At 39.3% G+C, this 13,748-nt stretch overlaps 1 protein-coding gene across 1 annotated transcript in view; it reads left to right on the top strand.

Moving 5' to 3' along the window:
* Window positions 1-6,237: 6,237 nt before the first annotated feature.
* Window positions 6,238-13,748, top strand: part of CAMK4 (calcium/calmodulin dependent protein kinase IV) — a 90,894-nt gene continuing 83,383 nt past the window's right edge. The window contains exon 1 of the mRNA XM_008629211.2: window positions 6,238-6,297. Coding sequence (XP_008627433.2) covers window positions 6,283-6,297 — 15 coding nt within the window. The 5' untranslated portion in view covers window positions 6,238-6,282. The remainder of the gene's footprint in view (window positions 6,298-13,748) is intronic.

The following is a 13,748-nucleotide window of genomic DNA, read 5'->3' as shown; positions in this document are numbered from 1 at the left end:
TGCTTTAAAATTAGTGATTCACCAGCCAACCTACCCCATGTCAAGAGAATTTCAGTTCTATAAATTATTATCTGTGGCAGTTACAGGTTCAAGACTATTGGCAAGCACTGTTTTGATTACAGTTTTTTAAAAATAGTGTATGTGTTTTGTTGTCCTTATCTAAGGCTCCTTTTATCTGTTGAATGCAATGAAGGCTGAATATAAAAAATATCTTGGACTATTGCATTGCCTCTGCAGGCCAGCCTGAACAATTGCTAAAAAGTCCTTTCACCTTATATATTAGAAAGTCAACTCAGCAGCCAAAAGTCAAAAAGTAAAAAAACCCAAAAAACAAAAAAAACCCAAAAAATTAAAAAAAGAAAGCAAAACCTGCAAAGTATGGATGTTTTCATTCTCAAAATCAAACCGGACAGAACTCTGGAATGCAGTGGAATTAGATTTCCTTTTCAGAACTGTGTACGTTTTTTCCACTAGCCTTGCCTTCTTTAAAGATTTGTTTTATTCCTGATAGAATGTGGGATTCCAAGGCTTTTTGCTACTCCTAAATTATATATGTTTTTTGAAATTTTCCATTCTGTTTACAAGTCATGAAATAATGAGGGTAAAGGGAGGGCTGCAGTTGCTTGCAATTGCCTGCAAGTCCTGTCTGTATATGTAGATGTTGATATTTAGAAGAAGCTTTGAGATTAGATTTGAGTAATTTATGAATTGTTTGTCAGACTACTGTAAAAATTGTTTGATAATTCCACATGAAAACCAAGATGAGAGAATTTCCAAATTTACATGTATGTACTTTTTAAAGTGAAGGAAATATTAGCAATGCCATGGAATATGCATTTTTAAACTAAATTTAATTCTTAGTGTTAATAGATTTTTTCTTTTTTTTTTTTTGTTCTGTCCAGTCTTTTAACTTCAAACAGGTTGTTTAATTTTGAAGTCTAGGAATAGTAATTTCATTTCTATAAATCCATTTTGACCTTTTAGTGTATATCTAAGAGTAAATTAATGTGTTTTAACTTTATACTTCTGTAAATGGTACAAAGATATCAGTATTCTTTGTGGCAACCTGTAGTGGACTTTGATCTCTTTCTGCAGTTTTGGCAGCACAGATTTCCATGGCTTTGTACCAGGTACAGTTTTCTTGGGACCGATCATTCTTTCGCCCGTTTTTATTGGACAAATTAGATTGTGTAACCATTGTTTGACTGCACAAAGCACAAACTGATTTATTTTTTAAAAAAATCAATGCAGAACTTAAGGAATTTAATCCAAATAAAATTTACAGGAGATTACATCGAGCAGTGTATTTGTAATGAGTTGATTCAAAAGGCAATATAAAAACCAGGATGAGTGGGCATGGTGTGGAAATGCTGACCTACTTTCGAAAAGACCAAATTTCCTACTTACAGTGAAATTACTGGCAATGAGTATCAGTTTATTTTAAAACCTGCAGCTCGAGAAATTTACTTTTATTACCTACCTGTAGTCAAGTAAACATATGGCTGTATTTCATTTTGGTTGCCTTTCCTGTTTCAGAGGCAGACACTTTTTGTGGATTTTGGGGAAGCAATGTTTTTTCCAAACTGGGTCAAATTCTGTCTTTTCTTGTTATGTCTTTTCTCTCTCTGCCAGGCTCCACTGCAGGATCCTGCAAATTCCATTTTCTCCTTTATGTGCAAATTCTCCTGATCACTTCCACCTCCTTAACACTCCTCCTGGGCATCCCTGCCTTCCTTCCATCTGTGCTGACGCCACTATTTTTGACTGCATGTATTTGAAGTGTGGCCATGCTTTTTCTCTCAGTTTTGCAGTCTGGAGTCCTTAGCACAGGCAGGGCACTATGGTACTGTTGCCTAACATTTAAAACAGTGTCCTTCTGAAATAATTGGGAACTTGGTAACACCTGTAGTAAGGAAAATAATCTAGAATGCTTAAACAATTGTCTATTGAGAAGGGGATGCGGAAGCGCCAGAAGGTTTTGCACATTTTAAATATTTTGAAAGCATTTTTCAAGTTTGTGTGTACAACAACACACATGCAGAGGTCAGTTATTGAATTTTAGTCTATTCTGATGTATTTTGTGGTACTTACCTACATGCTTAACTAATGGGTGAGTGAATTTATCATGTCACTGAAGTATTTGTACTTCTGTGCTAATACTGAGTTGTGTGTGCTGCAGCTGTGACACATTTTATGCATAGGACATCACGATCTTTCTCATGTGTTGTCATTGTCCTCATTGTAGGTGGAATCACAAAAGTGAGTGTTCTTGTTGTCCATTATGACCAAATAGTTAAGATGCATACATGATTTTCATTTTTTTTCTAAGTTTGATACATATATACATATACATATGTAGATGTAGAAGCACATTTTTGTAGTAGAGCATGTGGCATGTTCACAGTAAAAGGATCTGTTGTTGTTGTTGTTGTTCTTTAGCATGTTCACAGTTATACCTGGGCTTTCAAAAGCAAATCTTTAACGGAATCATTAAGCAGCTTTCCAGACAGAAACACATGTGCCAGTAAAGGAGAATGACAATATTTTCAACAATCCTAATTACTATTCTCTAGCTTGGTCAACTCTGTATTCCAAGAATATGCCTATGTTTTTCTCCTCCATATTTCTTGTTACAGCCAACTTCAAATAATTTATATTTTGATTCCAGGTAGACTGTTTCCAGGCAAAGGTGCAAAAAACCAGCAGCTGGATGCTCCTTTAAGCCTCATTTTTGTTAGAAGTAAATAAATACACACTTACATATACAAATATAATAAATATTTCATATAAATATATATATATACATATATGCGAAGGTAGCTGTGTTTGCATATATTCACTAAATACAAAGAGGCAAAAGCTGACAGAATCCATTTTAAATAGGCAAACACTATATAGGGAGTAATCTTGTGGAATATGGGAGACATAATTTCTGGTTTCTAGCCTGAATTGGTAATGGGTCACTTGTCTGTCACACACTGCAATGTACTTCTGCAAGTGATTATCAGCTGTTTGGGCTCAGGGCCCTCTCAGTTTCTCCCATTTAAACCTGTAATGGGATAGCATTAAACACTCTCTAGAGTTGTTGTCTGCTGCTTATCAAATAAGTGCCTTAACCATTGAGCATAGGTGATCTCTTTCTATAACACTATTTATTTATCATTCGGACAAATCAAACACCCCCTGCAGAGAGTGGGACACTGAGAAGCTTGTGGTCTGCCTGTCTGGCCATAATTCTGTTCATTTGTGTATTCTGACCAAATGTATCAATGAAGCTTTCAGTTGATGCAGATTCCGGGGGACGTTCTGAGAGGCCGGTTGAGGGCAGTCAAGGTTTGAGGTTGAAAAAACTTAGGGTAGGGGCAAGAGGCTACAATTAGCAGCTCTCTGAGTGTTTCAGCTTCACATGAGAGTCTTGCAGCTGAATCTTCCCACTGCTCTTTGGTGATGAAAGCTTGAATTGCTCCAGTTGGTGACCTTCCAAGTCACACAGTCTCAGGAAAGCTGGATGTGCTGATTCAGCAGAAAGCTCCAGCAGGGAGCCAAAAAAGGAAGCAAAGCAAACCACTCTGATTTGCATGAGGCAGTTCTGTTTGCACACTCACATGCTAGCATCCCCTTCCCTATTTTATTTTTTTTTAACTGTGGAGAAGCAAACATATCCTGTTACCACCAAAGAAACAAGGAATCAGGTCCATACTGGAATAGCTCTCTGCTACATTTTGCATCAGGCGTGGTGTGAGAAGGTTGCCATCCTGTTCCTGATTTCCTGTACGGGTTTCTGGCATGGAAGAGGGAAACAGTGTTGGTTGTCAGCTCATGTTAGGTGTTCTCTCTCCTGTCTGGTAGGAGAATGTCTGTCAGAGCTGGGCATAGCCACATAAACCAAAAGCAAACTCTTTCAAAGTGTTCCCAAGCTTGCAATACCTTGTCATCAATTTTGCACCAAATGAGGACTCCAGGGATATGCAGAAATCTGTACAATAGAGAATAATTTCTAAAGTAGCTCTTCTGTGTGTGTTTTGAATATTGACTAATGAGCCTGATGTCAAACTGCTCAACTGGATATTCTCTCCGGGCTGTCTTACACCTCTTTCAAGCATTTTGCTGCCTGTCTTCCAGTTTTGGGCACAGTCAAATGAACTGTTAAAGGTGGTGTGATGCTATCTGTCCTTGCTTGTGTAGCTGTCCATCTCATCACTAAGCCAGTTAAATAATCTGGGGTGTTCTAGTGGCTAGGCTCTTATTCACATGGAAGATTTTGCAGTACCAGGTTGCAAATGGTAAAGCAAATGCTGAGAGACAGACTGTGCTCCATTGCCACAGCAGCAGTGAACACCAAGAGAATGCACAGGAATGGTCTTCCATTTATTTGGATCATCAGCTGGATAGCTTATCTAATTCTGCCCTCACCCGAATACAATTGTTTCAAGAAGGTTTGTTGCCTACTTTGTAAGAACATATGTAAACTAATGAGTTTAATAATTATGCTGCACTCTACATATGTGAAGCGGGGTACAGGAATGATTTGCAGTTTGTGCACTGACTTCTCCATTGCAATCCTGCAGTGAAATACTGGAGAAATAAAGCTTATCACATCAGGTTCTTAGAATTCCATCTTTTAACATTTTTTGTTGGATGTAAAAGATGTGAGGGTTTTTTTAATGTGGTATATTTTTTCTTCATGCTAAATAGAGTCTTTTGAGACTTGGCCAAGGAGAGGAGATCTAATTAAATTCATGTAATGATTCTGGGAGTCACTGAAGCTCTCAGTACTCCCACACGTTTATCAATATACTTTTATGAAAGACTAATCATTTTAGCATTTGAGATGAAGTGAAGATTAATTTATACGTGGTGAAGAAAAGCCCTCAGATGACTGAGCTGCATAACCCTTGCCACAGGTGACCTTTCCTTATGGAGAGGTGTTTCTGAAATAAATCTCAATCAAATGCCAGTTCTTGTGCTCACTCATGTACTTATGAAAATAAGGACGTGCCCACTCAGAGCCTTGTCTGGCACCTCTCTGGCCTGTGCTGAGGAGGGAGAAGTGCAGGGCACCCATGGCAGTTTTGTACAGCACCCAGAATAATGAAGTTTGCACCACAGCTTTAATCCTATAGTTGAGCATAGCTATGCCATTCTACTACTTAAAAGAAAGCTGCTCCTGCCATTGTGCAGCTTCTGCTTCTTTCCTGTAGTTACTGAGATGGGTTTCTCTTGTTTCAGAGTGCAATATGGAATGTGATATGTATGGGAATTTGCTCACTGCAGAATTGCTGTATGCAGTTCTGCAATGGTTGTTCAGGAGGTCATATATGATAACTGCAGTCCCTCTACCTTAAAAATATGCAGCTACTTGGAAGCGATGAGTCTTGGAGTAGGTGACAAATCTGAGGGCAGGAAGCTTCCAAAAATGCCTTAAATTCAGTGATGGTGCTTCACTGCATCCATTTTGTGGTAGAATACAAAAGTATCTGAATGGTTTGTAACCAGTATGAGTTTGCCAGAGGTTTCACCTCTGTTTAAGTAATTCATAGAGTACAGGGTCCTTCCGTGACAGTAACAAGTAAAGCACAGCAAATTGAACCTGCTTCTGGAGACCATCTGGCCCAACTTGCCACTCAGAGAAGTGCCTTCCACCCAGCAGAGCCATAATTTTATGTTAGGAGTGCTCAGACAACACATTCAAGTGACTACACCTTGAAGGCAAACTGAAGATACAAGCCCAGTCCACTTTTGCTGTGAACAAGTCCCACCAGTTTCCACTGAACTAACACAAAGTGCTGCTTGCTCCATTTGGTGCCAAATTTGACTGTTTGGGCCACTGGGCAAGGAGCAGCGCAAAAACCGTCTCTTCTGTCTCACCATTGCTGCCATCAACAATTAGTGAAAAAACCCCACAAGGTAACTAATTGTTGCAAATGTGTTGCCCTACCAAAGGCAAGATGTGTTCGCTTGATTATCTGAGGAAACATCGAGGAACTGCCATGAGACAGAAGAGGTGTGGCCAAGAAGGATGTTAAACTCTTGCAACCTCAGTTGGCTGAGTAACTGCTGACGTTCACTGGTTAAACACAGAGAAGCTTTGACACTTCTTGGGTTTTGGGGGGGACGGTTTATTGCATCTGTGGGGAAAAGTGAGGTTGTTTTGCCCAAACTGGGAGGAGTAGAAAATGTAGGAAACTCTGTTTATTGACAAATTTGAAGAGTTGTATGTACAACTCAATTATTGTCTGCAGATGCAGGCAGAAAGGGACCCAGAAACCTTACGCCATCAAAATGTTGAAGAAGACAGTAAGTCATTTTTGTTTTGTTTTGCTTTGTTTTGCTTTGGAATATGTTTGGGATTTTCTCTGGGTTGGTTTTTTGTTGTTTTTTTTTGGTGCAGTTTATTCATGTGGGGAAAATGTGCTAGATTTAGGACCCTGCTAAGCTTGTATTTTCCATGAGTGAGTTTTGGCTCCTCATCATTAAAACAGCTGTTAGAGGTAACAGTACTGTGCTGGGAATGCCTTATCCCCACAAATCTGGCTTGTACCTTCAGCTGGTGGTGTCTGTATACACTTGGATTTGGAAAAAACCTGTTAGAAAAAATACGTCTTTTTCTTTCACTAAAAAAAAGCCAAAAAGGACACCTTGAATTATTTAAATGTTCAGTGTTTTTTCTTTGATTTAATACGTTGTTTTGCTCAAAAAATGCCATGAAACAATTAATCCTCTTCCAGAAACTGATTAAAATACCAATTCAAACCCAAGTAAAATTAAATATTTTGTAGAGGTTTTTTTACCGCTATGAAATTGCTAGAGAACCAGTTGAGACGATAATTTATTTTTAGAGCTCCATATATGTCACACTTATACTACAGCTATTTTTGTGTGTTCTAAAAAATAGATGGTGGAAAGCAAGAAGAGGCACTAGGAGAGGAAAGGCAAGTTATGGACTGAGAGACTTCATGCAGAAAGACAGTGTGGGACACAGGGTAGAGCAGCTCACATTCTTAGGATGGGAAGAGAAGTCTGAGAGAAAGCAAGCAAGCTGTGAGGCATGGACATGATATTTATTCATGAATGATTTTGATTCAGTTTATTCCAATGTTAGATCATTCATTATTCCATAATGTTCAGGAAGGCTTACTGTAGAACCATAAGGAAGGGTGGGTAGGTATAAACATGTCTAAATGGTGACTTCACTGGTGGTCTCAGTGCAAGATGTAATGAGTGGGTTTCACATGAGTAAAATATTGGCATTAATTTGTCATCTTTGAACGTAAGCCAAGGTTTAAACTGGCACAAAGATTCAGTTGTGTGTGCTGCTTTTGAATTTGCATCTGTGCACTGGAAGAAGCAGAGCATGTGCATTGCTGCAGCTTATGGTCTGCCTTTCCTATGGAAGAGCAGAGAATTTTTGAGGTTTCATCAGTTCATTATGCCATTGATTTAGATAATGTTTTAGGAGTATACAGTCCTATAATTCTCATCCTGAAATGCAGAGGAAGAACTATATTTCTTAAAAATATTTCTCTGCTTCTTGTTTTTTGCCTTCATGGAAATTAATTCATGTTCACAATTGCCACATTTATGCTAGGTCTATTTATTTGTGTCTGAAACTAGTCAGTTTAGACCTTGGTAGAGTTACTGTAACACAGATTTTTTCCTTTTTTTGTTGAAGTGTAGGAAAAATGGCAAAGAAGAAAAGACTATAGTTATGTAAGTTGTTTTCACATCAGCAATAGCTTGGCTTAATGCACCCTTGGTTATATTAGCAGTGTGGTTAAGCAGTTCACAGAGCTGAGTTGTTCCCAGTGTAATTGATGCACTTTGGGATGTTTTGCTATGAAAACAAGTAATCCTCTTACACAGCTGAGCTTTTCTGTATAAATGAGAACATGGGAGACAATGCTTTAAGGAGTGCCACTGCTTGTGTCTGTTCAATTTGGAGAGGTAATTATTATCACAGGGACAGAACTATCTGTGTTAGAGTGCTCCTACAGCAGGAGATCTGATCTTTGCTGAGAGTAACTCAGTATAAAAATAACCACATGTGGGCCAAGTCATCTACTAAAATGTTGACTGGCTTAAGTTTCCTGTTGGCTTTTTGAAAACAATTAGAAAAAAAGGATGGCAGTTCAATAGTGGAGGAAAAGGGATAGGAGGAAAAGAAGAGCCTGTGATTATTTTTGATTGAGTCCTATTTCTTCAATTTCCTTCTTACATGCATATAAGGGAGCTCTGAAGAGCACATGAAATTAGAAGACAAAGGAAGATGACAGAAGAGCAAATACTCTTGATTTTTCCATTCAAACTGACTGACTGAATGGAAACAGTCTGCTGCTCTGAACAAGACTGACTCTCTGTAAAAACAGGGTGAGGGACAGGGATAGGGTGGTCCAGATTGTTCTAGAAGTGATAACAAGTGATGTGTGATTAGGAGGCTGGTGGCTGATGGGCAGCTTCAGATTTGTGAGTGATGGTAACTAAAGTGCTGTAATTTGAAGTAAAGCATTAGAAATTATTACTTTTATCCCATGGGAATGGCTTAGGTAAGAACATATGATCCTTTAGGACTGAAGTAGTGTGCTAGGAACAGACTGCAAGAAACATAAAATACCTATCAGTGTTCTTTTCATTTAAACAGAAAGAGTAATTGTTCATTTTGCGTGATTAATGCATTCCCATTTAAGAACAAATAAAATTTTGGGCAAGGCCTATCATCCAGTTCTGAGAATACATGATTGTACAGGGATTGGATTTCCTATGAGGTTCTGCATGTAATATGTTTTTACCATCTTGCTTAATAAAACAGCAGTAGATTATTTGCAAGTTTCTGGGTGGGGGAGTTTTGTCTGTGGTTTAGGGGGTTTTATATTGCTAGTTAAACCATCAAAGAGTAACAGAAAAAAACCATTTATATAAACTTTTCCATGTGACTAAAATAAAACAAAGTGTTCATAATATTGTATTTCAGTTGAGAGGTTTAATAATTCTTAACCATTAATACAAATTTTCTACAATTCCAAAAGGAGGAGAAAAAAAGGTTTTTTACTGCTTCAAAATTATTGAAGCAGAATGTTTCCATTTTCTGTTGGTTTTAGTTTTGTCAAATTCAGTCCAAGTTTAGGAGTATCTTCAAATCCTTTAATTACACTAATGGTGAATAAAATTTAGTTCAAAGAACACCTCTTGTTCTCACACCTAAAGTGTCAAAGTTGGGAAACTAAGAGGCAAGTTAGAACTTTAACTTCTAGACCTCCTAAAAGACAACTGCCAGAAGGGTTAAAGAGGTCCAAAGAAAAATTGATTTTGGAATTAGTAGGAGAAGCACTCTCCACTAATGCATAAGAAATAAAATTTTTAACAGTTCTTTAGACCTATCAAAAAAATGTTTAAAACCCAGCATCAATGGGTCAGATGAATAAGCATGCAAAATTATTGCCTGTGATATCCTCTTCCAACCTTTGTGCTTAGTTCCTAAGCATAACTGAAATGTAGGATTGTATTGCATGCTCATTATTTGACTTTTTCTAAGTTTAGCAGGACTCTTAAATTCCACACAGGTAGTAAATTTAAAGATATGAATCGTGTAATTTGGTTTTGGGGAAGTATATTTCATGAAGCAAGAAGCAAAAGCAGATCACATAGCACTTCAGAAAAAGTCATCAAATGAGCAGAGTACAGTCATGAACTTTTACTCTTGCAATTGCAGATATGAGATTGTTTTGCTTTTCACTATACGTTTTACCCTCCTTGATTACTCAGTGCTACAGAAAAGTGAGGTGTCTTTAGCATACACCTTACAAAAATTATTCTTACTGCTCTTAAGCTGAGACTTAAAAATTATGTGATTTTTAAAACCAGTCATTCTGGAACAGTTGTTGCTGCAAACAGCACATAGCATGAGGATCATATTGGAAGAATGCAGTTCTCTAAGGGAGCAAACACATATGTGCTATTTTTTATATGAAGTCTCTCATCTGCTTTTCCACTTTTTGGTGTGTTTTGAGGAAGCTAGGCAGCCTGGAGATTTTCTCAGAATCTGGGTAGGTGAATGCCTTCCAAGAAATTAGATCCACCTCCGCCTTAAATTTTGTACCTGAGTCTGGACAAGTTGCTTTAAAAATAGTGAAGAGAACAGATGGCCTCTGTTACATGGTTTCTAAACTGAGACACCAAGTGCCTGCCTACATTATAAGTCTACCAAGTGCTAACTACTGCAACTGAAGTAATTTAGGAGCTGCCATTGCAATAAAGTAACATGCTCTGCTGAAAGGAGAATAGGATTCTGGACTGGGTTGTCTGGAACTTGGGTCCTGGCATATTCCCAGTATTTCTTTTGGTTTCAACTTTCTCATTCATAAAAATGAGAAAATATTTATTTGATTTGCTTCTCAGCAATGCTTTGAAGGATAGCCTGATTAATATTTCTAGGTTCTAATTGATAGGTGCTGTCGCTTAAGAACAATTAAGTATTATGAAATATTAGACCCTGTCTGTCTCAGTCAATGAGGCATGCAAGTATAGAGACTGTTTTGGAGAATTTTCATTTTGATTTCCTCTTCTTTTATGTGTGGGCATCCTCCCTCACACAGTTTGTGATGCTTAAATAATACTTCTGCAGCACTTTTATCAAAATTAGTATTTATGAAGCAGCATTCTTCTTGCAGGCTGGTTGATATTCCAAATCAGACAAGCATTCAGGCCCATCAATTTTTTCTCAGATCCGAAACAGAGCAACAGCTTTCAAGCAATGCACATTCTGGAAATAGCTGGGCTGGGATTAATCTCATTGGACAAATAAGTTAGACAATTTGAGTCTATGTCTGTGGATCAGAAAGGAGAGTGAGTAAATGTAAAGGGAATGTGGATGGTTTGGCTTGGATATCTAGCGTTAGGGTCTGAAGGAGATTATAATGGTCTATAAGGCATACCTAAAAAGTCTCAATTGCATTTATGTTTGCGTATGTATATATAGACACACACGCACATATGTACATATATATGTACTTTGGGAAGAAAGGACAGGCAACTCAGGAAGAGTGCAAGGATGTCCCTGGTCACGTAGAGAGAAAATTAGACAGGTGAAAGATCAAATAGTTCTTAATCTGGCCACTGCTGTGAAAGATAATGAGAAGTGTTTTTATAAATACATAACAAAAATGCGGCCAATGAAAATCTCTACCCTTTATTGGATGCAGAGGCAAACACTGGAACTGAGGATGAGGAAGAGGCTGAGGTACTTAATGCCTTCTTTGCCTCAGACCTCAACAGTAAGGCCTGTTATCCTCAGGGAACCAGCCCCTGAGCTGGCAGACAGGGACAGAGAGCAGAACAGACCCTGTGCAATCCAAGAGGAGGGAGGGAGTGACCTGCTGAGCCACTTAGACACTCACAAGTCCACGGGACCAGATGGGATTCATCCAAGGGTGCTGAGAGAGCTGGTGGAGGAGCTTGCCAAGCTGCTCTGCATCATTGATCTTCAGTCCCATCTAACTGGGGAGGTCCCAGATGATTTGGAGGCTGGCTAATGTGATGTCCATCCACAAGAAGGGCTGGAAGATGGATCTAGGGAACTACAGGCCTGTGAGCCTGAACTCAGTGCCAGGGAATGTCACGGAGAAGATCATGAGTGCAATCACACAGCACATACAGGACAGGAGATCAGGTGCAGCCAGCAGGGGTTCAGGAATGGCAGGTCCTGCCTGAGCAACCTGATCTCCTTTTATGACCAGGTGACCTGCTTAGTGAATGATGGGAGGGCTGTGGATGTGTCTGCCTGGACTTCAGCAAGGCCTTTGACACTGTCCCCCACAGTAAACTCCTGGAAAAGCTGGCAGTCCATGGCTTGGGCAGGTTCACTCTTGGCTGGGTTAAGAACTGGCTGGATGGCCGCGTTCAGGGAGTGATGGTGAATGGTGCTGGATCCAGCTGGTATCTGGTCACTGGTGGTGTCCCCCTGGGATCAGTGTTGGGCCCATTTCTCTTTAACATCTTTATTGATGCTCTGGATGAGGGAATCTGTTGTATCCTCCATAAGGTTGTGGATGAGAGACTAAGTTAGACTAGAGTGTTGATCTGTTGGAGGGCAGGAAATCTCTGCAGAGGGATCTGGATGTTTGGATCCATGGCCCAAGGCCAAAGGAGTGGTCAACAAGACAAAGTGCCGGGTACTGCCCTTGGGTCACAATAACCCCTGCAGTGCCACAGCCTGGGGCAGTGTCTGGAAAGCTGCCTGGTGGAAAAGGATCTGGGTCTGCTGGTCAACATGAACATGAATCAGCTGAACATGAGCCAGGTATGCCCAGGTGGCTAAGACGACCAAGGGCACGTGGCTGGGATGAGCAATAATGTGACAACAGGACAGAGACTGTCCCACTGTGCTGGCACTGGTGGGGCCACAACTCGAATCCTCTGCCTGGTTCTGGGCCCTTCACTGCAAGAAAGACATGAAGTGCCAGAGAAGGGAATGGAGCTGGGGAACAAGAGTAAGTTCTTTGAGGAGCAAGTGAGGAATCTGGGTGCACCTAGCCTGGAGAAAAAGAGGCTCAGGTGACTGTATTGCTCTCTAAAACTGTCTGAATGAAGGCTGTGGTGGGAAGAGGGTTGGCCCCTTCTCCCAGGTAACAAGGGACAGGATGAAAATAAATGGCCTCAAACTATAGCACGAGAGGTTCTAGTTGGACATCAGGAGGAATTTCTTCACAGAAAGGTGATTAGACATCAGAATGGGCTGCCCAGGGAGGTGGTGGAAGCACCATCCCTGGAGGTGTGTTCAAGAAATGATAATGTGGCACTCAGTGCTCCTGTCTCTTTGACAAGGTGGTGATTGGTTAAAGATTGGATTTGATAATCCTGGAGGTCTTTTCAACGCAAGTGATTCTGTGATGTATATACTCATGTATGTTTTATATACAAACATATACAAACACCTATATACGCACACTAGAAGATTATGTGTTAATATGATATGTATTTAAAAATTCTCTATAGTCCCAACTCTACAGGGAGTATAGTTGGCTTTTTGGGTTTTTCATTTCCTGTTGCAGTGAATTGGTGGTATTAGGTGGTTATCAAGAGGCTCGTGCAAATGTTTGGTCTTTTTCCTTGAAGGAGCACTGCTTTTGGTTGAGCCTTCCCAACTGATTAGGAAGACAACTGTCAGGATGGGAGGGGCAGGGGAGGAATGGGTGGAGACTTGTGTATCACAGTTGGCATAATCAGAATTAGTAAATTGTTCCTTTGTTGACTTCAGGAGAAAATGATGTATGTTTGTAGCTGTAAAATTAAACCTTCTATTTATTGCCATGTGGCCTTATGTGATTTATATTTTAAGTACCTCCTGCCTCCATATGCCTGTTTCTCTATAAACCTTAGATATGAGTGTGTACATATATATATATATACACACATCTATGTGTATATGCCTATATTTATACAGCTATATCTGTCTATATCTATGTATTTCTATATCTATATTTAATCTATCCAACTGCATTGGTGAAGTAACTGTCAGTACTCATAGTGGACAGATATCTGTGAGTGATAAAGTTTAGCAGATGTACCTGATCCACAAAAAAAGCAAGAGCTTGACATTTGTATGACATGCTAAGGCAGCATCCTTTTTTCTTCAGACTACAAATGTGTGGAATATATTCACATTCATATGTATATTTAAGGTTATTTTTTTCCCCCACATTGTATTAGTGTGTTATGTTCTGATTTTTTTTTCAAATTTTTCAAAATAGGGAAAG

Source organism: Corvus brachyrhynchos, unplaced genomic scaffold (assembly GCF_000691975.1).
Source record: "Corvus brachyrhynchos isolate BGI_N302 unplaced genomic scaffold, ASM69197v1 scaffold433, whole genome shotgun sequence".
Classification (NCBI taxonomy): Eukaryota; Metazoa; Chordata; class Aves; order Passeriformes; family Corvidae; genus Corvus; species Corvus brachyrhynchos.
This window is presented reverse-complemented; position numbering and strand designations above follow the sequence as displayed.